The following is a 26,786-nucleotide window of genomic DNA, read 5'->3' on the forward strand; positions in this document are numbered from 1 at the left end:
GTATGTGCTCTGTTCTCCTTCAGCCGCTAGTTGAAGTGTGTGCTCGTGAGTGTGGATTGGTTGTATGTGGAAAAGAGCAAGCGTATTCAGTCTTTTGGAAAAATGAAAAGTTTTGGTTTGAAAAATAGAAAAGTAAACAGAAAAAGTTTTTGAAAAACATTTTCGAAACATCCCATGACTACACTACACTGTGCTTATAAATCTTCGACACACAAAAGGAAAGCGGAAACGGAATTATACACAGACATGTGCGTGAATGTGCCCATACAAATTAATAATAGAGTGACACAGTCATAATACACACACGCACACCTAAATAAAATCGTAGAAACATGTAGTATATTCAGACTGGTGATAACAGTTGTTTATTTATACTCTGAAAACAAGCTCATCAAATTAGTTATAGCTCTTTTAAGGGATTTATGCGAACTTATAAAAACATAGTAGATGCGTAGCAGGAGATGTGTGAAGAAGATGTCAAAGATGCGCTGGGAACTACCAATTTATTAAGGAGAAACTTATGCATATACATCCAGAGAAATAAGTTTGCTGTTAGGAAAATAAGCTTTCTGCTGACATTTAAATACATAACGTAAAGGAACAATTGGATTCGACAGTCAAACATACATGAAGCTATGTTATGGTCTGGATTTGTTTTTCTGGTAAGCGTTTGGGTCCTCTTAATCGAATTCATCGTAAAATGGATACTTGGATTTACGCTGAAAGGCAAAATCACCTTTGTTGGACATTTTAACAGAAAAGCTCCAAGCATTGCTCAAAGTTGTTTACGGGAAAGAATATGAATGTCGTGCCATAGAAACCAAAATCTCCAGATCTTAGTCCAGAGGTTAGTCGTAAAAATTTTAAAAATGGGATTTCATGATATTATCGAGACTATGCCAGGATAATTCCAGGCCATTATTTAAAAAACTGGTTCCTTTACCAAATATTAAAACAATATGGATTTAAAAGGCGCTAGGTTCAATTGAGCCTACTTTCACTCTCCGACATATTTTTCTTGTGACCAATATTGTCATGGTCGGTAAATAAGAATTGTTGGTAATTTTTCCTTGAATTTGGCAATCAAATTCGTCCTCTACTCCCAAATACCTTTTTTGTATCCACCACCGAAGGATGGGGGTATACTCATTTTGTCATTCCGTTTGCAACACATCGAAATATCCATTTCCAACCCTATAAAGCATATATATTCTTGATCAGCGTAAAAATCTAAGACGATCTAGACATGTCCGTCGGTCTGTTGAAATCACGCTACAGTCTTCAAAAATTGAGATATTGAGCTGAAACTTTGCACAGATTCTTTTTTGTCCATAAGCAGTTCGTTAAGTTCGAAGATATGCCAAATCGAACTATATCTAGATATAGCCCCCATATAGACCGATACACCGATTAAGGGTCTCAGACCCATAAAAGCCAAATTTATTATCCTATTTTGCTGAAATTTTGGACAGTGAGTTGTGTTAGGCCCCCCAACATCCTCCGTCAATTTGGCTCAGATCGGTCTAGATTTGGATATAGTTGCCATATAGACCAATCCTCTGATTTAGGGTCTTAGGCCCATAAATGCCAAATTTATTATCCCATTTCGCTGAAATTTGGGACAGTGAGTTGTCTTAGGCCCATCGACTTCCTTCTTCAATTTGGCCAGGATCGGTCCAGTTTTGGATATAGCTGCCATATAGACCGATCCACCGATTTAGGGTCTTAGACCCATAAAAACCACATTTATTGTCCGATTTTGCTGAAATTTGGGACAGTGAGTTGTATTAGGCCCTTCGACATCATTTGTCAATTCGGCTCAGATCGGTCCAGATTTGGATATAGCTGCCATATAGACCGATCACTCGATTTAAGGTTTTGAGCCCATAAATGGCGCATTTATTGTCCGATTTCTCCGAAATTTCGGACAGTGAGTTGTGTTAGGCTCTTCGACATTTATCAGCAAGTTGGTCGAAATCGATCCAGATTTGGATATAGCTGCCATATAGACCGATATCTCGATGAAAAGCCTTAGCCCAATAAAAGGCGCATTTATAATCCGATTTCACTGAAATTTCATACAGTGACGTTTGTTAGGCTTTTCGCCATCCGTGTCATTTATGGTTCAAAGCGGTTTATTTATAGATATAGCTACTAAAAAAAGCAAAATTTTGTTTTATACAGTTGAACAATGACTTGTACTAATTAGTATTTGGTCCAAATCGGAACATATTTCGATATAGCTGCTATGGGTCATAAGGTATGCATTTTTCCCCGGATTTGACGAAAGGTGGTTTACATATATACCCGAGGTGGTGGGTATCCAAAGTTCGGCCCGGCCGAACTTAACGCCTTTTTACTAGTTTAACCCCTTATTGCTGTGACCGTTAAATATGTCCGGTTTGGTGATGTTTTTAGGGTGGGTTGGCCTAGACACTTGGATCAGAAAATAGTCAATAAATAGTTTGGGGGTGCTTTGGAAAGGGGCAGACAAACCTAACACTTGGTTACGAAAGTTGATATCAACTCGGATGTCTACATCCAAATATCTGTCACTTAATCCCCATTATGCCATGGTCGGTGAAAACGTCTTGTATAGGAGAGTTTAGGGGTTTGAGCGATGTGACCATCTCCCACTCCCAAGAAGCCCATTTACTGGAGGACTAATGATTTTTTTCTCTCATGGAGAAAAATCAGCAAGGGTAAGATTCATATTGTCTTAATTCTGGAGTCATGACGACCCGGAACAAAGTTTTTGAACTGAACCATATTAACTATCAATTGTTCTGTACTTATATGGAACTCGGCATATATGGGCCGGAGCTCTAAAATCATCCTTGGAGATGCTTGGCCGTGTTCAGAGGTAGGCGTTACTGTTGTTGGAGATGGTAGGGTATCCAACTCTATCGTATCCCTTGAACATCGTCATAATGTGGGTTGTGTAGCGCTTTTCTACCGATTCTTCCACGGTGTGTGTTTTTCGGAAATCAGTCTTTTGATTCCTGGCTTAAGGTTGTTTGCCAGAAACACAAGATTTCCTAGAAGCGCGCACCGGTTTGTAATCGATTGGCCATTGATCGGACCATGCACTACCGAGAGAATTTTTTTTTTGCAAGGACGGTTCGTATGTGGAATTGACATCCGGCAGATGTTTTTCCCGCTACTTACAACATCCAAAAATTCAAAGCAAATGCCAGTAAAAACTAATCCCTCTTTCCCCCTCTGATCCTTTACTATCCTCTCCAACGCAATGCACTGCATATATAGGGGACATCCTCTGCGTGTTGGTTGATTGAAAAAAAAAAAACAGTGCTAAGACAGGGCGAAGCTGGAGTCTTACAGGCATAAATTTATCAGCGTTTCGACTCTCCGACACCGTCACCCACGTCGAAGCTATAACGGTTGGTGAGGAAGGCAAAACAGACCGTTAATAAGGTACTAAAAGAGTCCGATGCGAACTCTCACTATATTTCGTGGTGTAGTACCAATATTAATAAACGGGGTCAAGCTCTGGAAAAATTTTTGAATACTAACGACCTAATAACACATCATATGGGTAACACCGCTGTCTTTGTTAATATGATTAGAGAGTTGGTTTTAGAATATGTTCGGAAAATCTTATCGATAAGGTTCAGGAGGGTCTCCATGGAGCATTCCTTCGATGCCAAAACTTACACACTGGCGGAATGCATTGACATCGAGGGGGCTTTTAACAATGTGCGGACCGACACACTGATCCAATCCTTAGGCCAGTATCTGGTAGACCGAGTCCTTAGAGACCGAATAAACCCGATGCTAAGGAACAGGTGGATAAATTGTGGGTCTCATGACATAAATATAAAGGAGAAAGTGCCAAAGGGCACGCCACAGGAGGCATTTTCTCTCCACTTTTATGGGTGATAGCCATAAATTACTTATTTCAGTTTGAGAACGGATTTGAACCCGTCTACTACGCAGACGATTTTATGATACTACTAAGGGGTTAGGATCCGAATCAGCTTTGCAGAAAGGCCGAAGTGGTCTTGGAAATGGCATAAGACTGGGCTAGACCTAATGTTCTCAATGTTAATACAGACATCAGTCTATTCCCGAGGAAGACGAAGGTGGGTAAATTTGACGCACCACGACTCTCCAATAGAACGATTTCGATACCTGACGAGGTCAAGTACTTAGGAGTGACTTTGTGTAGGAGGAAACTGTATTGGAAGTGTCACTTTCAGGAGCTTACTGGGTAGGTTCATAGGTATTTGTCACTATGTAGACGTGTCGTAGACTTACTCTCATGGCAATCGACGTTTGTTAAGAGTAGTCATTGGGTAAGTGTTTTTTTTTTCAACCTAGAAAACATATGTTTTTGATAGATCCTATTGATGAGTTTGGTGTGATACCAAACGAAATCGCGATTTAGGACACCAGTCAAATGCTATTACTAAGCGAAAATAGAAATGATTTTTCACTCACGCTCACGAGACAAAAATATTTATTCACGCATGCTCAATCGCGACTTTTTTATGTCAACTCATTTTCACGCACAAAAATTCTACTCAAACACTCACGAAAAAACTCACGGCACACGAAAAACTTGGAATCACGAGTGAAAAAATATTTTTCCATGAAGCGAAAATAAAAGTGGCACTCTGTTTATAGTTAGGAAAATGGCACAAAAAATTATATTGGCAACCATTATGGCTGCCATTACCGGCATTATTATACCCTCCACCATAACATGGGGGGTATACTAATTTTGTCATTCTGTTTGTAACTACTCCAAATATTCGTTTGAGACCCCATAAAATATATATATTCTTGATCGTCGCGACATTTTATGTCGATCTAGCCATGTCCGTCCGTCCGTCCTTCTGTCTGTCGAGAGCACGCTAACTTCCGAAGGAGTAAAGCTAGCCGCTTGAAATTTTGCACAAATACTTCTTATTAGTGTAGGTGGGTTGGTATTGTAAATGGGCTATATCGGTCCATGTTTCGATATAGCTGCTATATAAACCGATCTTGGGTCTTGACTTCTTGAGCCTCTAGAGTGCGCAATTCTTATCCGATTGGAATGAAATTTTGCACGACGTGTTTTGTTATGATATCCCACAACTGTGCCAAGTATAGTTCAAATCGGTCCATAACCTAAATAGCTGTCATATAAACCGATCTTGTGTCTTGACTTCTTGAGCTTCTAGAGTGCGCCATTCTTATCCGATTGGAATGAAATTTTTGCACGACGTGTTTTATTATGATATCCAACAACTGTGCCAAGTATGGTTCATATCGGTCCATAACCTGATATAGCTGCCATATAAACCAATCTTGGGTCTTGACTTCTTGAGCCTCTAGAGTGCGCAATTCTTATCCGATTTGCCTGAAATTTTTGACCATCAACATACGTGTTTATTATGATCTGAATCGGTCTATAGACCGATACAGCTCCCATATAAATCGATCTCTAGTTTACTTCTTGAGCCCGCAAAGGGCGCAATTCTTATTGGAATTGGCTGACATTTTACACAGTTCTCCAACATGTAATTTAATTGTGGTCCAAGCCGGACCATATCTTGATATCGCTCTAATAGCAGAGCAAATCTTTTCTTATATCCTTTTTGCCTAAGAAGAGATGCCGGGAAAAAAATCTCGACAAATGCGATCCATGGTGGAGGGTATGTAAGTTTCAGCCCGGCCGAACTTAGCACGCTTTTTCTTGTTTTTATTTGTTTTACTTCCAAAAAAAATTAGATTAAATATAGAAAACATTAAGTGCCAATAAAAAAGTGTTTTGATATGGAGACAAAAATATTTAATTGCTGTTAAATTTCGCTCGTGAAAGAATTAAATATTTTAGCGACTTTTCCGAATGCAGAAAAAAAATGCCAACCATAAATCGTGATTTTCTTATAATTAGCAATGTGAGTCATGATTCACGCTCAAGCAATAAGAATTTTAATTCAATAACGCTTACGCACGATTACGTATTAGATTTGGATCTTACTCACGAAACACGTGACTCACGCGTGGTTCACTAGTGACACGAATACTCACGTTCACACCCCTAAACGAAAACACATTTTCTGCTTAAATTTAAAAAGGGTTTTTTTATTTTGTAATAGGGACAAAGAACCCTACGGTCTGCAGCCGAACAATATCCGATTATATGATAAAGTGCAAAGTGCAATCTAGGAATAATGCAACAGGTTTCAAGAACTTGCTGTCTTGGCATATGTGAAGCGATGGGGACCACGCTCACTTGTGCCCTGAGTCTATTCTAGATATCCGACCCATTGATATACAGATTAAGTCTGAGACAGCAAATGCGGCTATGAGACTTATGGCGTTGGGAGGCTGAACAGAAGATAGGAGAAGGTCACAGCATTGCGGTATAATCGAAGCGACCCAGGAACTGAGATCTGTTTTCGACTGACTGACCATAATACGGCCCTACGGGCGGAAATTCGGGCGATCACAGAATGCGTGAGGTGGTATGTTGTTAACTCGAAGATATGGAGTGTGAACATCATACGAACAAGAAACTGACCATCAAGGCAATAATAACTAGAATGGCAAGGTCACGAACATTCTTGGAGTGTAAGAAGGCCTTCTCACCATTGCGGAGCAAGGCGGAATTAAAGAGCAGACGATTTTGCAGTGAAGGCCAGAGGATTGCCGTCAAAAAACTTGTTTAACCCGAAGCCTTTCGGGTCACATTTCTCTGTTTAGAATACCATTGCACTGCTGTTGTTCTACTTTACTAAACGCGAGAAATGGATAAATTCAATGTATCAGGAAAATCAAACAAAAGGGTTTCCTCGCAGAAGCGGAAAGTAGAAGGGGCAATACTTGTAATGCAATGCACACATACATAGGTAGACCAAAAAAAAGTTGGGCACAGCCAGATTTTTGTAAATTTTTGAATGAGGTATTGACCAGAAGGCAAATGTAGATTTGCGTCTCAGTGGCCGTTTACATTACATGCGGCTTTTTCCATATAATAACGATATAAGCAAAATGAGCTGCAAAGCCAATCTCTGTCATTAGCAGAGCAATATAATTGACGAGAGACTTTTCGCCACCTTCATACCAATGGCAATAATGGCTTTGTGTACAAGGATCCGTTGATGAGGTCATTTCCTTTAAGCAATATTTCACATATTAAAATCTTCTCTTCTCGTAGAAAAAAAAAAATGCCCAAAGTAATCATACCGCATGACAGGCCGTAAATGCAAACATAAAATATAGCTTTAAATAAAAAGAAAAAAATATTTCATTAAAGCTAATTTTATTTTCAATATTTTAGCTGGTTTTTGTATCTAAAACGGCAGGTTTAGTTAGCTGAAATAGCAGACCGAAGTGGTTTTAAAAACAGCAGCACTATGTTTGCTGAAACGGCAGTTATGCCTGCTTTCCCTTTTTCAGCAAACAAAACATGTTATTTAGCAAACATTTTTGCCATTTTGAATAAAAAATTTCGTTGAGTGCATATTAACAGATACATCGATATGACTTCTTTAGCTCATATAGGATGCAATTCGTACCCGATTTTCTCAATGACTTCTACTATGACCTCCAATTTTCGTTCTAAGTATGGCCAGAATCGGTCCATAATTTGATGTATCTCCTACATAACCTACATCTTGATACCACTTCTAGGGTACCCTTGGGAAGCAATTCTTATCTGTTTGTTTCCCATCTGCTTATAAAGAAAAATCTTGGAAAGAACGTGATAAATAATAACATAACAATAACTTGCGATCCATGGACGATTTATGAGATTCGGCCCGGCCGAACTTAGCACGTCTTTACTTTTTTTTTTGCCAGTTTACGTAACTACTGTTTATGAAAAGCAAGGGAAAGCGGCCGAACCAATATTGGCATCCGCTTGAAATTTTGCACAGAAATTTTTTAATAATGTAGGTCTATTGGGTTTTCTGAAGGGCCATAACAGCTCACATTAGGGTATAGCGCCCATATAACGTTCCCTAACCTCAAAAAAGTTGTAAGTGCCAAATTGAAACTTTACAGGAGAAGGTTTTTATTTAATTAACAAGTAAAAGCGTGCTAAGTTCGGCCGGGTCGAATTTTATATACCCTCCACCATGGATCGCATTTGTCGAGCTCTTTTCCGGTAGACAAACAAAGGATAAAAGAAGAGAATTACTACGCTAATTGAATTGAGTGTTGGAGACCACAGTAGAAGTCTATGTGTAAAATTTCATCCAAATCAAATAAGAATTGGGCCTTTTAGGGGCTCAAGAAGTAAAATAGGGAGATCGGTTTATAGGGGAGCTTTATCAGGCTGAAGACCGATAAAGCTCACCTAAAAACCGATATGGGGGAGCAAAATTTCAGCCAAATCGGATAGGAATTGCGCCCTCTAGAGGCTCAAGAAGTCAAGACCTCAGATCGGTTTATATGGCAGCTATAGCAAAAGGTGGACCGATATGGGCCATTTACAATCCCAACCGACCTACACTAATAAGAAGTATTTATGAAAAATTACAAGCGGATAGCTTTACTCCTTCGAAAGTTAGCGTGCTTTCGACAGACAGACGGACGAACATGGCTAGTTCGACTTAAGATATCATGACGATATACATTATGGGGTCTGAGACGAATATTTCGAGGAGTTACAAACAGAAAAACGAAATTATTATACCCCCATCCTATGGTGGTGGGTATAATTATAGCATATCTTAGGTTGAAACATGATTTTTATACACTACACCACTACTGAGGTACAGGGTATTATAACCAATAATGCACCATAGTGCATTTGTTTGTAACACCCGAAAGGAAGAGAGATAGATCACTGACAAGTACACCGATCTTTTCAGAATCACTCTCTGATTCGATTTATTGTAGCTATGTCCGTCTGTCTGTCAGTCTATCCATGTTAATTTGTGTACAAACTACAGGTCGCACTTTTCATACGATCGTTTTTTAATTTGGTAAAGGTATGTTTTTCGACCTAGAGACGAACCGAATTGAAATTTGAAAAAATTAATACAGTTTTAGATATAGATCCCATATATAAGTTGGTCAGATTTTGGCTAATTTGCAATAATGCTGTAATTTTTTAACCGTATTTTAATACCCACCACTGAAAGAAGGAGCTATATTCACTTTGTCATTCGCTTTGCAACACATCGAAATATTAATTTTCGATCCTATGAAGTATATATATTCTTGATCAGCGTAAAAATCTAAGACGATCTAGACATGTCCGTCCGTCTGTCCGTTTGTCTGTTGAAATCACGCTACGGTCTTTAAAATTAGAGAAATTGAGCTGAAACCTTGATTATTATTATTTTTTTGTCCATAAGCAGATAAACTTCGAAGATGGGCTATATCGGACTATATCTTGATATAGCCCCCATATAGACCGATCCCCCGATTTAGGGCCTCTTGCCCATAAAAGCCACATTTATTATCCGATTTTGCTGAAATTCGGTACAGTGTGTTGTCTTTGGCCCTTCGATACCTTAAAGCAATATGGCCCAGATCGGTTCAGATTTGGATATAGCTTCCATATATACCGATCTCTCGATTTAAGGTCTTAGGCCCATAAAAGGCGCATTTATTGTCCGATTCGAGTCCATGTCGAATTTGGTTTAAACCGGACCATATTTCGTTATAGCTGCTATGTTGTTCACCAGATTATGACGAAAGGTGGTTTACATATATACCCGAGGTGGTGGGTATCCTAAGATCGGTCCGGCCAAAATTAACGCCTTTTTACTTGTTATTAATAACCCATCTGAAAACATCAGCCGAGGGCCAACAAAATTGGTTTAGAATTAGATATAGCTCCCACTTGGTACCTATAGTGTAGGTGTAGGGTATTATAAAGTCGCTACCGCCCGACTTTTGCTTTTCTTTACTGGTTACATATGTATTACTTTTTTTGGCTCAGGCATTTTGTGCATTTAAATAAAGATAACGGTATTTTTGCCACATGCATCTTTTTCGCTGTCACATAAATGATCCCGTTTAAAGTAATTTACAGGTAAGTGCGATAAATACCATTGTTTGCAAATGAGCTGGAACTATGAATTTAAATCCTATTTGAAATAATTTTTAACAGATAATAATATTAGACACCTACCCATTTATGACAATTTTCATCCATATCCGAACATTTTTGGGTATAGATATTGATCGATCCGTATTTGGATATAGCTGCCATATTGACCGATCTTTCAATATATGGTCTTGGTCTTGGTCGATTTTGCTGAAATTTAGAACAGAGATGTTGGAGTCCTCAACACACTTTCTAAATATGGTCCAGATCGGACTTTTTTTATGTACCTGCCATATATACCGACCTGCGATTAAAAGTAGAAAGAATGGGCCCAAATTGTACTTAATATCCAATATCAACGAAATTTAAAACTGTGAATTATTTTCGACACCTCAAAACCCTTGCTAGATATAGTCTAAATCGGAACTTAATATAATATAGATGCATAAATCTATAAAGATTTCTAGAATAAAATTCTTACGTTAAAAATATAGCTTTTTTATCGTATTTAAGCCTGGCCGATTTTAGCGTGTTTTTACTTCCCAAATATATCAAATCCGAAATATTCTCCCAAATTCGTTTAATTTAAATTCCATATTTTCCAATCGACCCCTAAAGACTCAATTTTTGTCCATTGTGGATGAAATTTCGCACGTAGTGTTTTGTTATGACTTTCACCGTCCGTGGTAAGTATGGTTAAAATCGGTCTATAACCTGATATATCTCCCATACAAACCGATGTTCTGATTCGATATCTTGGTGCCCTGTAACCCGCAATTTTTATTAGATTTGACTGAAATTTTTCGCTTAAATTTTGTTGTGACTCAACATCCATGGTTAATATTTGTCAAACTCAGTCATTAATTCGATATAGCTACTGATATCCCGATTGAACTTTTACTTTGGGTACGTAAAGTAAAATTATGCCCCTCAAATAGTTCACTTTTAACAGAATTCATGGTTCACAAGATTCTGCTCGGCAAGCTTAGCACATTTCGGAATGTGATTCTGTGTATATCAGTTTTACTAATATTGGGTCCATCTCTTTTCATTTTGGATATAAACTCACTATGATGTAATGCCATGTTCCATAGTAGTAGTTATTTTAAAATTTCCTTTACGCCAAAGATCATTACAATTTCGTTGAAAAAAAAACGAATGTAATTGTCCGCCTTTTTCACCCATTGGTACGACGAAATCATCATTCATAACAATTTTCTCTGAACTCGAAAATCGCATTCACACACTCACAGGTGTGGTTGAAATGAAATGATGCAAATCATTTGATATGTGTGCTTCACTCTTCCTAAAAAAAACTGAGATTAGTTGGCACGAAATCTATATCATTTCGCCCCACAAATTTGTTTTTGCCTATAAGTATGAAACTGGAACTTCGAAAATTTCACTAATTAACGAAGCTGGAAAGTTTGGAAAAAGTGCTGATATATCCTTTTTCGTTTTCGAGTTGATGTGGCTAAAAGCATAGTTGCAAAAGAGAATGGAAATTACTCGCATCGTTATATTAAGTTGGCAATGTAAAGCGAAAATTCAAGGCCTTGCGTATTCAGATTCCAACTTGTTTGTATACTTATACGATGCTAATGTGGTATAGGATATTATACTTTTGTGTATTTGTTTGTAACACTCAGAAGGAAGAGAGAAACCAATTGATATATATACCGATTGGCTCAGAATCACTTTCTGATTCGATTTAGCAATGTCCGTTGGTCTGTCCGTCTTTACTTTACTTTAATTGGCTATAACAGAACATTTGTCCCATTAGCCGAACGTAGAGTAGCGTTCCAAGCACCTCGGTGTTCTGCGCCCCTTCTATAATCTTCGAGGTGTCTCTCACCTCTTGATCTTTCCATCGGGCTCTTAGCCGTCCCGGTTTGCGTGTACCATTTTGATCGCCTTCAAAAGACTGCTTTTCTGGAGCTTCTCCGTCGTCCTGACAACTAGTCTAGCTAACGCAACATTGATACGTTTAACCATGCTAACCATGCTAACAGCTCATACAGTTCGTGGTTCATACGACGCCGACACTCCCCATGAATGCACACTGTTCCATAAATTTTACGAAAAATCTTTCTCTCAAACACTCCACTGTCTCGTCTGCTTTCACAGGTACCCATGCCTCGGAACCATATAACAACAATGATAGGGTCAGTGTCTTGTATAGTGGGGTCTTCATATGTCGAGTGGTTGCCTTGTTTCTAAACTGCTTACGCAATCCAAACAAGCATCTGTTTGACAGTATTATTCTTCGCTGTCATTCGTTTCGGTTGCAGCCAAGCTTAGGTAAATAAGTTTGCTGACTATCTCAGATTTGTGGTTCCCAACTTTCTCTATTTTTTTATCTGATCTGTTGCACAAGGCGTTTTGGGAGTTGATACCATCCATTCCTTTTCATCTCCTTTCGATTGGGAGTAGCATTTGTTGTCTTGTGAGTAGTGTGTCATGTCTATTCACATCTGCATCTAGTAAAATCGTTTCCAGCAGGATATTAAAGAGATCATACGATAAGCTGCCTCCTTGTCTGAAACCTGAAATGGTTCGGAGAGATTATTTCCTATTCTTACAGAGGAAAGTGTATCAGAAAATGTCATCCTGCAGAGTCTTATGAATTTTTCAGGCATACCAACTCAGACATGGCTTGAAATACCTTTGAACGTATGGGGCTATCGAAAGCGTCTTTGTAGTCAACAAAGAGGTGTTAGGTGTTGATTTGTCCTTCTCGGGACTTTTCCAGGATTTGGCGCAGGGTGAACATCTGGTCTGGATATACCATGTTCAAACCGCATTGATCAGGACCCAATTATCTCATTGACTTTAGGTTTTAATCTTACACAAAGTACGCTCGAGAGTATCTTGTATGCGATGGGGAGGAGACTTATTGTAGCTGTAGTGGGCACATTCCGTTTTGTCTTCTTTCTTGTGTACGGTATGCATAGCATGCTGGGGTTCCAATCATCGGGTATGCTTTCTTCTAGTCAGATCGCGCAGACAAGCTGATGCATACACCATATCTGCGTGTCGCCTCAGGTCTTAAATAGTTCAGCGGGTAACCCGTCGGCTCCTGCTGTTGGGTAAAATGTTCTTTCCATATCTTCAGCATGCTGTCTGTGTTAGTTAACAGATTTCCTTCTTTGTCTCTGCAGGGGGATGTGCCTGCACCAAAGCCATTGGTTAGATGTTTAATTCTTTGGTAGAATTTCCGGACTTCATTTGACTTCTGTACATCTCAATTCGCTCACACTCACGTCTTTCCATTTCCTTTTTCTTTCTGCGGAATAGACGTTTCTCTTCTCTCCTTTTCTCCCGATACCTCTACTGATGGCAGGGTTGCTCTATATGCCGCATTCTTGGTGTCAGTAGCATCTCGACACTCTTCGTCGTATCATGGGTTTCTTGGGGAAGGCTTCCAACCTAAATACGGATTTCGCTGCAATTTCCATGGGGTTGGCAATGAATTGGCCCTGCACCGTTATGCCATCGAGAGAAGGAGTGCTTTCATCAAGCAGTTGGGTCAGTCGAGTGGACTTTGCCGTTGCCATCTGTTGTGATTGCAGCTTTTCAATGTCCAGCTTCCGTGCAATATCAGATCATAACCTTAGCTGCAACAAAGTAATGATACGAATCTATATGTGCTCCACGGATCGATCATACATTTAACACGCTGGATAAATGTCTTCCATCGATTATAAAGTGATCGATTTGGTTTCTCGTTTTTTGATCGGGTGACAGCCATGTGGCTTTGTGAAATTTTTATACCTACCACCGTAGGGGGTATATTCACTTCGTCATTCCGTTTGCAACACATCAAAATATCAATTTCTGACCCTACAACATATATATATTTCGAATCGTCGTAAAATTCTAAGACGATTTAATGATGTCTGTGTGTCTGTCCGGCTGTTTTAACCACTTTACAGCCTTCAAAAATTGAGATGTTGAGCTGAAATTTGGAACAGATACGACATTTTGACGCACGCTGGTTAAGTTACTGAAGGGGCAAAGTCAGACTATATTTAGATATAGCTGCCATATAGACCGACCTGCCGATAAAGGGTCTGAAACTAAAAAAAACTGCATTTATTACCCGATTTAGCTGAAATTTGGAACAGTGAGTTGTTTTTAGCCTCCCGATATCTGACCTAAATAAGATCGAACTATATTTATATATAGCTGCCATATAGACAGATCTGCTGATTAAGGCAGATCTGTCCATTTTTAAGGGTATTCATGAAAAGGAACAAGTAAAAAGGCGTTAAGTTCGGCCGGGCCGAACTTTGGATACCCACCACCTCGGGTATATATGTAAACCACCTTTCATCAAAATTCGGTGAAAATTTCATACCTTATGACCCATATCAGTTATATCAAAACATGTTCCGATTTGGACCAAATACTAATAAGTACAGTAGTTATATCTAAAAATTAACCGTTCTGAACCATATACGACACGGATGTTGAAAAGCCTAACATAAGTTACTATGTAAAATTTCAGTGAAATTGGATTATAAATGCGCTTTTTATGGGGCAAAGACTTTAAATCGAGAGATCGGTCTACATGGCAGCTATATTCAAATCTGGATCGATCTGGGCAAAATTGAAGAAGGACGTCGAAGAGCCTAACTAAACTCACTGTCTCAAATTTCAGCGACATCGGACAATAAATGCGTCTTTATGGCCCCAAAACCTAAAACCTAGATATCGGTCTATATGGCAGCTATATCTAAATTTGGACCGATCTGTGCGATATTGCAGATGTATGTCAAGGAGCTTAACTTAACTCACTGTCCCAAATTTCGGCGACATGGACAATAAATGAGCATTTTATGGGCCCAAAACCTTAAATCAAGAAATCGGTCTATATAGCAGCTATATCCAAATCTGAACCGATCTGGGCCAAATTGAAGTAAGATGTCGAGGGGCCTAACGCAACTCACTGTCCCAAATTTCAGCAAAATCGGGTAATAATTGTGGCTTTTATAGGCCTTACACCATAAATCGGAGGATCGGTCTATATGGCAGCTATATCCAAATCTGAACCGATCTGGGCCAAATTGACAAAGGATGTCGAAGGGCCTAACACAACTTACTGTCCCGAATTTCAGTGGAATCGGATAAAAGATGTGGCTTTTATGGCCCTTAGACCCTAAATCGGAGGGTCGGTCTATATGGCAGCTATATCCAAATCTGAACCGATCTGAGCCAAATTGACGAAGGATGTCGAAGGGCCTAACACAACTCACTGTCCCAAATTTCAGCAAAATCGGGTAATAAATGTGGCTTTTATGGGCCTAACACCATAAATCGGAGGATCGGTCTATATGGCAGCTATATCCAAATCTGAACCGATCTGGGCCAAATTGACAGAGGATGTCGAAGGGCCTAACACAACTTACTGTCCCGAATTTCAGTGGAATCGGATGAAAGATGTGGCTTTTATGGCCCTTAGACCCTAAATCGGAGGGTCGGTCTATATGGTAGCTATATCCAAATCTGGACCGATCTGAGCCAAATTGACGAAGGATGTCGAAGGGCTTAACAAAACTCACTGTCCCGAATTTCAGCAAAATCGGATAATAAATGTGGCTTTTATGGGCCTAAGACCCTAAATCGGCGGATAGGTCTATATGGGGGCTATATGAAGATATAGTCCGATATAGCCCATCTTCGAACTTAACCTGCTTATGGACAAAAAAAGAATCTGTGCAAAATTTCAGCTCAATATCTCAATTTTTAAAGACTGTAGCGTGATTTCAACAGACAGACGGACAGACGGACAGACGGACGGACATGCCTAGATCGTCTTAGATTTTTACGCTGATCAAGAATATATATACTTTATAGGGTCGGAAATGGATATTTCGATGTGTTGCAAACGGAATGACAAAATGAATATACCCCCATCCTTCGGTGGTGGGTATAAAAATACAAAATTTAAACAACCCCTTATATAGATTTCGGGATATTACACTTGCAAATAGACCAAATTGCCTAAAAATTATATGCTATTTGAAGATTGAAAATTGGTCTACTTTGAACAGTGATATCTTCTAAACTAAAAATCTGGCATTTCTATACGTACCATTTTTGAAATCGTTGAAAAGTTTAACATAAGATAGGTTTTCAAAACTTTTCAAAATTTCGTAGACGCATATGAAGATGTTGATTTTTGTCGTTTGTTTCGTCTGTCCGCGCCATTAGCATTGACTCAAAGTCTCGTATTAGCCCTCGGTTAAGTAAACACGATTATTTTTGCAGTTACTGAAATGCTCAATTCGGAAAACACGATAGTCACCACTTTCGTGTAAGCGCAGCAAGTTTTTTAGTCTTTTGAGTCTAACTATTTGTTGCTTTGGTATAAGATCATGTGACTTTTTGGAACTTGGAAGGGTTAACCTAAAACTTGTGTTTTATATATGTTGTATCCTTTCAAGGATATTTTTTTTCTTCGCTTTATCTTAAAACTGGTGTCATTCGTTTTGGTTACGGCGGTTCCGAGGTAGATAAAGTTACTGACTATCTCAAAGTTGTGGTTCATAACTTTTTCAACTTTCTCTATCTGCTCGGTTGTACAAGCTGTTTTGGGAGTCGAAACCATCCATTTCGTCTTATCTCCATTTACTGCCAGACCCATTTTCACTTACTCTCTTTTGATTCTCTCAAAGGCAGCAGTTACTACTTCCGGCATGTGTTCTCTTGTGATTAGTGTGCCATATCTATTCACAACTGCATCTCGTATAATCTTCTCCAGCAGGATATTAAAGAGATCACACGATAGGCTGTCTCCTTGTCTGAAACCTCGTTTGGTATTAAATGGTTCGGAGAGATTCTTTCCTATTCTTACTGAGGAACGCGTACTAGCAAGTGTCATCCTGCAGAGTCTTATTAATTTTGCAGGGATACCAAACTCAGACATGGCTTGAAATACTTTTGAACGTAAAGCAGTATCGAGAGCGGTGTGTAGTCAACAAAGAGATGGTAGGTGTTGATTTGTCCTTTTCGGGTCTTTTACAGGATTTGGCGCAGTGTGAATATCTGGTCCAGGGTGAATTTACCAGGTCTAAAGCCGCATTGATAGGGCCCAATTATCTCATAGATTTTAGGTTTCAAACTTTCACGCAGTATGCTCGAGAGTATCTTGTATTCGATGGTAGTTGGCACATTCCGTCTTGTCTCCTTTCGTGTGTACGGGACATAGTATGCTGAGGTTCCAATCATTGGGTATGTTCTTCTAGCCAGATTGCGCAGATAAGCTGGTGCATGCGCCTTATCAGCGAAAGCGAAGAATAATACTGGCAAACAGATGCTACTTTGGACTAAGTAAGCAGTTTAGAAACAAGGCCACCTCTCGACAGACGAAGATTACACCATACAAGACACGGATACTACCCGTGCTGTTATATGGTTCTGAAGCATGGGTACTTGTGAAAGCAGATGAGGCAGTGCTTGAAGTATTTGAAAGAAAGATTATTCGTAAAATATATGGAGCAGTTTGCTTTATTGGAGAAAATAGGTGACGTATGAACCACGAGCTGTATGACGACGAGAGCATAGTTATACGCATCAAAATACAAAGGCTTCTTCATCCATTCATGTTATCAGAATGGATGAAGAAGCTCCAGCAAAGAAGTATTTTGATGGCAAACACGGTGGTACATGCAAACCGGGAAGACCAAAAGCCCGATGGAAAGATCAAGTGGTGGTAGCCACCTCGAAACTTGGTGTCAGAGATTTTAGAATGAGCGCATTAGATCGAGGCGCTTGGAACGCTATTCTACGTTCGGCTAGTGAAACAAATGTTCTGTCATAGCCAATTAAAGTAAAGTAAAGTACTAGTAAGAATTTGGTAACATTTCGTGTCAGCTACCCTGTATAACCATCTCTGATGGGAGTGGGACTACCCTGTTTGATCTTGTAATGTCAGCATCGTTGACATACAACTCCGTGTCTACGTTTATGTAGGTTACATATGCTTTTTAAATTCTTAAGAATTAGGTTACTATGTTGTACACAATTGATTTGTTAAACACATCTTTTTATTATTATTTTTTCCCAGCTCAACTTACCTGGCATTAATAAGACTAAAAACAATGAAATCATGGTTCTGATAGCAAATTGCGGGAATTTCCACATGGTGTCGACTTTTTAATTCCTGCTAATATTTATAACAAAAAATTGTAGAAGTATCACATATTCTGATAGATTTTAGTTAAACAGTTGATTGAAATCTGTAAGTAAAATAAAAGAAGAAATATATAGTAACGGTTTGCAAATTGTTCGTCAACATTGTAATTCATAATTTTTATTTTGCAACAAAAGGAGAAAAGTTTAGCAAATCTTTGTTTTGGCATCTTGATAAATTATTTTAACAAATAACATTTGTAGCTTAAACATAAGCAAACATCAAAAGCTTATACTCCATTGACTATAGCAAACAAAAGCATGTGCATACATCAAGAGAGATTTTTGAAAGGATCTCGAAACAAATACACCAGGTCATAACTAAGACTGCACAGATATATGCACAACTATGTGCACTTGTATGAGTTTGTGTGATATGTTCACACTAATGACTTGAATATATAACGGCATACTCTGGGACCATACGCCAAGATGTGTGGCAGGAACTTTCTTTCTGTGTCTCATTCAGCACGTCTTTATTCTCAAAGGATTTAAATATTTTTTATATTCGCCAGCTAAAAAAAAAATATATATATATGACTATTATTCAGAGCTGTGGATACTCTCGAAGTGTGTGTGTGTGTGTGCACATAGCAGTTTATGAATGTGTGAGATTCTGTGTTTATCCGGTCTATAGAGGTCCCATCCGTATGCACATCATCGCACATACACTCACACAGGCGCAAACGCTTTGAGAGTTTCATAGTCATGGCATAGTGTGCTATGATACTTGGGTAGCAAAAATATTCACAGCAAAATCTTTAGGGGCTCATGAGGGATCTTAAAGGATTTAACTATGAATCACTAATGCTATGCAAACGATATTTACATATCACGCATACTACCATGTACAAACAAGGCAACATATACTCTATGCATACCTTTAGCATGAGGATACCACACACACAAACACATCCGTACACTCATATAAGGGATTGAGGAAACTCAAAAGAATTCCGTTTGGTTACATAGAGACATATGGCTAAATTCATGTCAGTGATTGTAGTAAAAATCCGAATATGCTTAAAACTTTTTGGAAAAAATAACTTCTATAATATTGGAGGGCACAGAGACTTCCACAGAATATGTTACAAGACCCGAAATAAGTATAAACATAAGGTCCCAATGTTATAGAGCTAAAATGTGGTTTATTAATATTTTGAGATTTTCCTGAAGTGAATATATTTAAAATAAGGAGCCGTGTGCGCCCAAATTTGCCATCAGTCTACATGGCAGCAGTGTCTTCAGAAAAGTCAGACGCGTAATCATAGTTTCCCGCAAACATTCCTATTAAATAAAAAAAAAAACAAGTTAAATGGTGTTAAGTTCGGCCGGGTCGAATCTTATATACCATCACCATGCATCGCATTTGTCAAAATCTTTGAAAGACTTCTTCCAAATATGTTGGAGTTATATCAAGTCATAGACCGATATGGATCGTACTTGTCATGGCTGTTAGAAGTTATAAAAAAACACCACCTTCAATATTTCAGCCAAATGTGGTAAGAATTGCGCCCTCCACATGCTCAGCAAGTCAAAATAGGGGATCGGTTTATATGGCAGCCATATCAGGTTGTCAACCGATTTAGACCATACTTAAACACAATTGTTAGAAGTGACACCAAAACCAAGATTTCAGTCAAATCGGATGAGAATTGCGACCTCTATAAGCTCAAGAAGTCAAGACCCAGGATCGGTTTATATGGCGGCTATATCAGGTTATGGACTGATTTTGACCATACATAAATCAGTTATTTAAAAGTCATACCAAAACGATATATGCAAAATCTCAGCCCAATCGGATAAGAATTGAGCCCTCTAGAAGTCAAGAAGAATAATCAGGATACCGATTTTAACCATACTGAGTGTAGTTGTTGAATGTCAGAACAAAACACTAAAAATTTGAGCCAAATCGGATAAGAATTGCGCCTTCTAGAAGTTCAAGACGTCAGGACCTAAGATCGATTTATATGGCAGCTATATCAAAACATGAACTGATTGAGCCCATTTAAATTTCCAACCGACCTACACTAATAAGAAGTATTTGTGCAAAATTTCAAGCTTCTAGCTTTACTCCTTCGAAAGTTAGTGTGCTTTCGACAGACAGACAGATGGATGGACATGGCTAGGTCAACTTAAAATATCATCACGATCAAGAATATGGGGTCTTAGACGAATATTTCGAGGTGTTACAAACGGAATGACGAAATTTGTACACTCTTATCCTATGGTGAAGGGTATAAAAATTAGCCGATTATGACCTTATCAAAAGTGAAGTATTTAAACAAATACTTTACCAAGGGTCTACAGGACTGGAAAGAATAATAAACGCGGTGTTAAGAGTAAAATTTGTATCTCGTGCCTAGACATTCGCGATAATTATAATGATACCCAAGCCCAGTGAAAGCCCGCGTGAAGCAACTTCGTATCGGCATATCTCAATACTTCCTCATTTAGGAAAACTTTTTCAAAAACTTTTTACGTTACGGTCGTCCAGCAAATTATCGCGACTCACCATCTTGGCTTTCGCTGAAAACACTCAACGATTACGATTATATATATATATATATATATATATATATATATATATATATATATATATGGGGGCTGTATCGGGCTATAGACCGATTCACATCATAATAAACACGTATGTTGATGGTCATGAGAGGATCCGTCGTACAAAATTTCAGGCATATCGGATAATAATTGCGACCTCTAGAGGCTCAAGAAGTCAAGATCCCAGATCGGTTCATATGACAGCTATATTTGGTTATGGTCCGATTTGAACCATACTTGCCACAGTTGTTGGATATCATAACAAAATACTTCGTGCAAAAATTCATTAAAACCGGATAAGAATAGCGCCCTCTAGAGGCTCAAGAAGTCAAGACCAAAGATCGGTTTATATGGCAGCTATATCAGGTTATGGACCAATTTGAACCATACTTGTCACAGTTATTGGATGTCATAACAAATCACGTCGTGCACAATTTCATTCCAATCGGATAAGAATTGCGCACTCTAGAGGCTCAAGAAGTCAAGACCCAAAATCGGTTTATATGGCAGCTATATCAAAACATGGACCGATATGGCCCATTTACAATACCAACCGACCTACACTAATAAGAAGTATTTGTGCAATATTTCAAGCGGCTAGCTTTACTCCTTCGGAAGTTAGCGTGCTTTCGACAGACAGACAGAGAGACGGACGGACGGACGGACAGACGGACGGACGGACGGACAGACGGACGGACATGGCCAGATCGACATAAAATGTCGCGACGATTAAGAATATACATACTTTATAGGGTCGCAGACGAATATTTCGAGTAGTTACAAACAGAATGACGAAATTAGTATACCCCCCATCCTTCGGTGGTGGGTATAAAAAAGATAAGAACAACAACAGTAGTTTCGAAGTCATCAACATTGTTGGTGTATAAGAACCGTAACACACTCGAAAAAAGCCAGTCAATGTAAGAAAATAAACCTTGAAAATTCCAATGCAATAGACGGCAAAATTGACACTTGAAAACATGTTGTACCACGGCTGAAGGGATTAGCTTGTGGTAGCCAAATTAAATCTCCACACTCTAATTTAGATGTGGATTTAATTTAATATTACAAAATAATATGCTATGAACTGTAGGCCCGATAGACGAGGAGGTTCAAGAGCAACACTACTGTACTGAAGAGTAGTCTGCCCGCCTTGAAACGTCTGCAGAGTGGCTTGTTGCCTTTGATCGAATCCATCTGTTGGCAATTCCTTTTCAGTTATCAATAAAAAAATCTTTCATTTCTTGTGATGTGCATTCCCTCGGTCAAAATTGGCTCGACCCTTTTCCCCCCTTTATGAGAAACAAAAACATAAATTAAATCTTGTCATTAGAAAAAACAAGTAAGAGCGTGTTAAGTTCGGCCGGGCCGAATCTTATATACCCTCCACCATGGTCGCATCTGCCGAGTTCTCTGCGCAGTATCTGTTTTTAGGCAAACAAAATATAATGAATAAGGACGGAGGAGCAGCTATTTCAAGTTATAGTCCGATTCGGGGCTCAAGAAGCGAAATCGGGAGATCGGTTTATATGGGAGCTGTATCAAGCTATAGATAAGTTCTGACCATATTGCACACGTATGTAGAAGGCCATGGGGTCTTAGACGCATATTTCGAGGTGTTACAAACATAATGACGAAATTAGTATACCCCTCTCCTATGGTGGAGGGTATACAAATTACTGAAATTTTGTGTTTATAATAATTTTATTTAAATTTTATTTTTCTAAACAGGTTTTCTATTATGATATTATAACCATTTTTTAAATAGATAAGCAAAAATTTTGTTTTGCTGTCTCAACGACTTTTGATAAAATATATTTGAAGTATATTTCTTCTATTTTGAAAATCCTACTCATGTTTCTATTCTATCCTAAATTGATCCAATACGCCTGTAAGTTTATTTGATACTTTAACACCATCCATATGCCCCTCCTCAAACTATTATTATACTTTTTGTCGAGTTATAAGCTGGTCTCCATGAGCAACATTTTGAGGTATTCATGTCATTCGGATAATTCCTTTTACCTGAAAGGAAATTCCTTATTCCTACTATGAGAGAGAAAATGCTCGGCTTTTTATTAAAACCTGTCAGAACCATACCAAAAATGGGCCACAACTTACTGAACATGCCGCACATAAAATATGTTGCGCCATACGTAAAACCTGCAACAAAGACTTTTACATTAATTTGTGGATATTAACGGGAACAACAGCAACAACGAGAAATGGCAGCCGTTAAAGGCTGTTGTCAATGCCGCCAACACCACCACAACGATGATGGTGACGGTAGCACCACAACCCGACAGTCATAGTTTCACAGTTGAGCACTATTGTACCCTATATCAGTTTACATTGGTAATATTAGTTTTGAAATGATAAAATGGATAAATATTCAGGAGGGTTGTCCTCCTTTTGTGGCGGGTATAAAATATTTAACAAGGGGCTGTGGATTTGGTTGCTAATATTAATAACAGAATGATGTACGAGTTTAAGTATAGCAGGTAAGGGTTCTGAGTGGCTTTAACTTGGCAATGTCAAGACCAATCTTGGTCCTTTTCTCAAGTCTTATAAATCTGAACTTGAAATTCCCGAACTCTACACAGAGAAGATGCAGATGTAAAAGTACCACCCATCTATGAATTGTGAGAGGCCAAACAACAACATGATTCCTATAGTGGATTTGTGGTTATGGTCGGAGACTGAAACACCCAGTGCCAAGATTTACTCAGACGGCACGGTGCGCCTGAACCAACTTCAAATAAAAAGGTCTTACACCAAGAAAATTATTTGAGATTACGAATTTTCAATGTTCATAGACAAGAAAAAACTAAAATAATCTTCGAAGAGATTTTTAAATTAATTACTTTGAAAATTCGTGCGCCCAAAGTACGATTGAATTTTGTTTTTGATTACGAAAACTCAAATTAAAATAATTCTAAGAAAAACACGAATAAAGACATTTTAATGATAATCTGTGAGGAGATTTTTAAATAAATCCACTTAGGAAATTCGTGCGCTACAAGTACGATTAATTTTTTTTGAAAAACAAAACTCAAATTGAAAGATTTCTTCAAGATATCTTAATGATTTTTTCTGCGTATTTCAGGTTATTTTTGGGTATTTTTCACACAAATATTTCAGGCAAAGATGGTTTCCATACCACCATTTTTTCCATTTTTTTAATAGCCAGCTTTAAAATCAGATCTCACACCAGTTAAAGTTTGCACCAAAAATTGCACTTAACTCGCATCTAAAACATGTTTTCTTTACAAAACAAACAGAAACGTAAAAGCGTGTTAAGTTCGGCAGGGCCGAATCTTATATACCCTCCACAATGAATAGCATTTGTCGAGTTCTTTTCCCGGTATCTCTTTGACAGCTATATTAGGTTATAGACCGATTCGAACCATACTTAGCACAGTTGTTGGAAGTCGTAGCGAGGGTATACAAATTAAGGTATAAAAACAAGTTTTTTCTATCAAGACCATTCAAAGTTATCTTTGAAGGTACAAAGCGTTATACCAAAAACAGTGAGTGATGCGCAGCAACCTTAAAACAAAATAATTTGTGGAAAAATTTTTAATAAATCCACTTTGAACATTTTGTCATACAGTGGGATAGTATCGTATAGAAATTAGTAAAAAGGAGCAAATATGTTCAAGCTGTAATAACTAGTGTTCACAAATGAGCTATATCTAATTCTGAACCGATTTCGACTAAACTTATCAGAAAATGTGGTAGTCGTCGAGGAAAGCGCTGGGCAAAATTAGTAAAAATGCGCTTGCAGGGGCTCTTGGAGTGAAAATCGGGCGATATACATATATGACAGCTATATTTAAATCTGAACCGATTTCTATAAAAGTCACCAGTAATGTCAGGAGTCAAAGGAAATCCTCCCTGCCAAATTTTTTTGAGAATCGGTTAATAAAAGAGCACTTTATTGCAATATTTCTCAAAATCGGGCGAACATATATATGGAAGCAATATCTAAATCTGAACCGATTTCGACCAAACTTCTCAGATACTGTGACAGTCGTCGAGGTTGTTATGCATAATTTTGGCAAGATGGGTCAATACATGCGCTTGCTGCGACCCTAGAAGTTAAAATCGGGCGATATATGTATATGAGAGCTTTATATAAATTTGAAACGATTTTCATGAAATTCGGCAGTAATATCGAGAGACAAGAGAAAATTTTCCTGCCGAATTTCGAGAGAATCGGTTAACAAATGACCATTTTATTGCATTATTACTGCAAATCGGACAAAAATATATATGGGAGCTATATCAAAATCTGTACCGATTTTTTCCAATTTCAATAGGCTTCGTTTCTAGGCCGAAAAACACGCCTACGCCAAATTTGAAGATAATCGGATGAAATCTGCGACCTGTAGTTTGAACACAAATTAATATGGACAGACGGACATAGCTAAATCGAATCAGAAAGTGATTCTGAGTCGATAGGTCGCACTAAGCAAAAATACCCTATACCACAGTAGTGGTGACATTTTGACCGATCTTCTTCATTTGGCCGAGATTGGCTTCGTATCTTACGATTTACGAAGGGATTTGGGGTTTGATTTTCATTACGATGCATGTATTTTGATGATGTATAGAATGTACACAGTCTCGTAAGAATGAAGTCTAGGAAGCATATTTCGAAAATTTTAAACCCCTCCACCATAGAACAGAGGTGTACTATTTTCGTCGTACCGTTTGCATCACATCGAAATATTGATCAGAGATCTAGATAGTTTTGACATTCCAAGTCTAAATCGATCGCCCTGTCCGTCCATCTGTCAAACCGTTCGTCTGTGTGTATGTTTAAAGCACGCTAACTTTCGAAGGAATCAAACAAGATGCTTGAAAATTTCCACAGATATTTTTAATAAGTGTAGGTTGGGTTATAAATGGGTCTTAACTTCTGGAAGCTCTAGAGGGCGCAATTCTTATGCGATTTGGCTGAAATTTTGCATGATATGTTTTGTTATGACTTTCAACAACTGTTCTAGGTATGGTTCGGTTGAAAAAAGGGTGCGGATATTAATCCACCCCATGCCACTATGGACATACACATAACCCAGTAATCGGCTTGTTGTGCGCTCTAAATCATAAAAAGTAACCCAGAAAAAGAAAATCTAAGTCAGGAATTCTGTGCTACTTACAAAATCCGTAATTGTTTTATACGCACCTAAGTTCGTTTATGTATGGTATTGTGTTCTCACCTAAATGTCAATGCCTGCTAGCAGCGAAAGCCGGGCAATGACATAGGAAATACTCCAACGTCTCATCATCTTCCTCACATGCCCTAAACATTCTATCACTTGTCGCACCGATTTTGCATAGGTGATCTCGTTGTCCTCTGTGTCCCGTTATGATACCGAAAGCTTTACTGACTTCCTTCTTACTTCCTTTCAGTAATAACCTGGTCTTCTCATGATGCAGATCTCTCCACAGGATTTTCGTCGTCCTACTAACCATTTCGCTGTTCCACAGTGTTATGTGAGCGTTCGTCGCCCACGCACTTAACTCGGACTGCGTCGACCAGAAAGGCTTCGGGTTAACCAAGTTTATTGACGGCAGTCCTCTGGCCTTCACTGCCAAATCGTCTGCTCTTTCATTACCCCTAACTCTACTATGGCCTGCCACCATTCTTACACTTCTACACTGTTCACGACCTTACCGTCCTGGTACTTATTGCCCTGATGGCTAGTTAACTATGCGAGTAAAATGTGCTAAGAATGTTCCAAATCGGTTAATAACCTAATATTGCTGTCATGTACACCGATCTAGGATATTAACTTCTTTAGCCTCTAGAGGTCGCAATTCTTATCCTATTTGGCACAGTGACTTCTCCTATGTCTTACGTATATACTTATGGTCGGAATCGGTTTAAAGCCTGACACTGCACTCATTTAAATTATTCTCCCGATTGTACATATTGAGTCCCTAGACGGCGCAGTTTCTGGTTTGGCTGAAACTTTTCACAACGCATTCTTCTGTGAATTTCAATCGTGGT

At 38.5% G+C, this 26,786-nt stretch overlaps 1 protein-coding gene across 2 annotated transcripts in view; it reads right to left on the minus strand.

Annotated features, from left to right (window-relative positions):
• Nucleotides 1-26,786, minus strand: part of LOC106091617 (uncharacterized) — a 499,339-nt gene that overhangs the window by 325,847 nt on the left and 146,706 nt on the right. For both annotated transcript variants that reach the window (XM_059364400.1, XM_059364401.1), the window contains exon 3: nucleotides 18,097-18,258. In XM_059364400.1, the coding sequence (XP_059220383.1) occupies nucleotides 18,097-18,163 (67 nt within the window). In that variant the 5' untranslated portion in view covers nucleotides 18,164-18,258. The remainder of the gene's footprint in view (nucleotides 1-18,096; nucleotides 18,259-26,786) is intronic.

Source organism: Stomoxys calcitrans, chromosome 3 (assembly GCF_963082655.1).
Source record: "Stomoxys calcitrans chromosome 3, idStoCalc2.1, whole genome shotgun sequence".
Classification (NCBI taxonomy): domain Eukaryota; kingdom Metazoa; phylum Arthropoda; class Insecta; order Diptera; family Muscidae; genus Stomoxys; species Stomoxys calcitrans.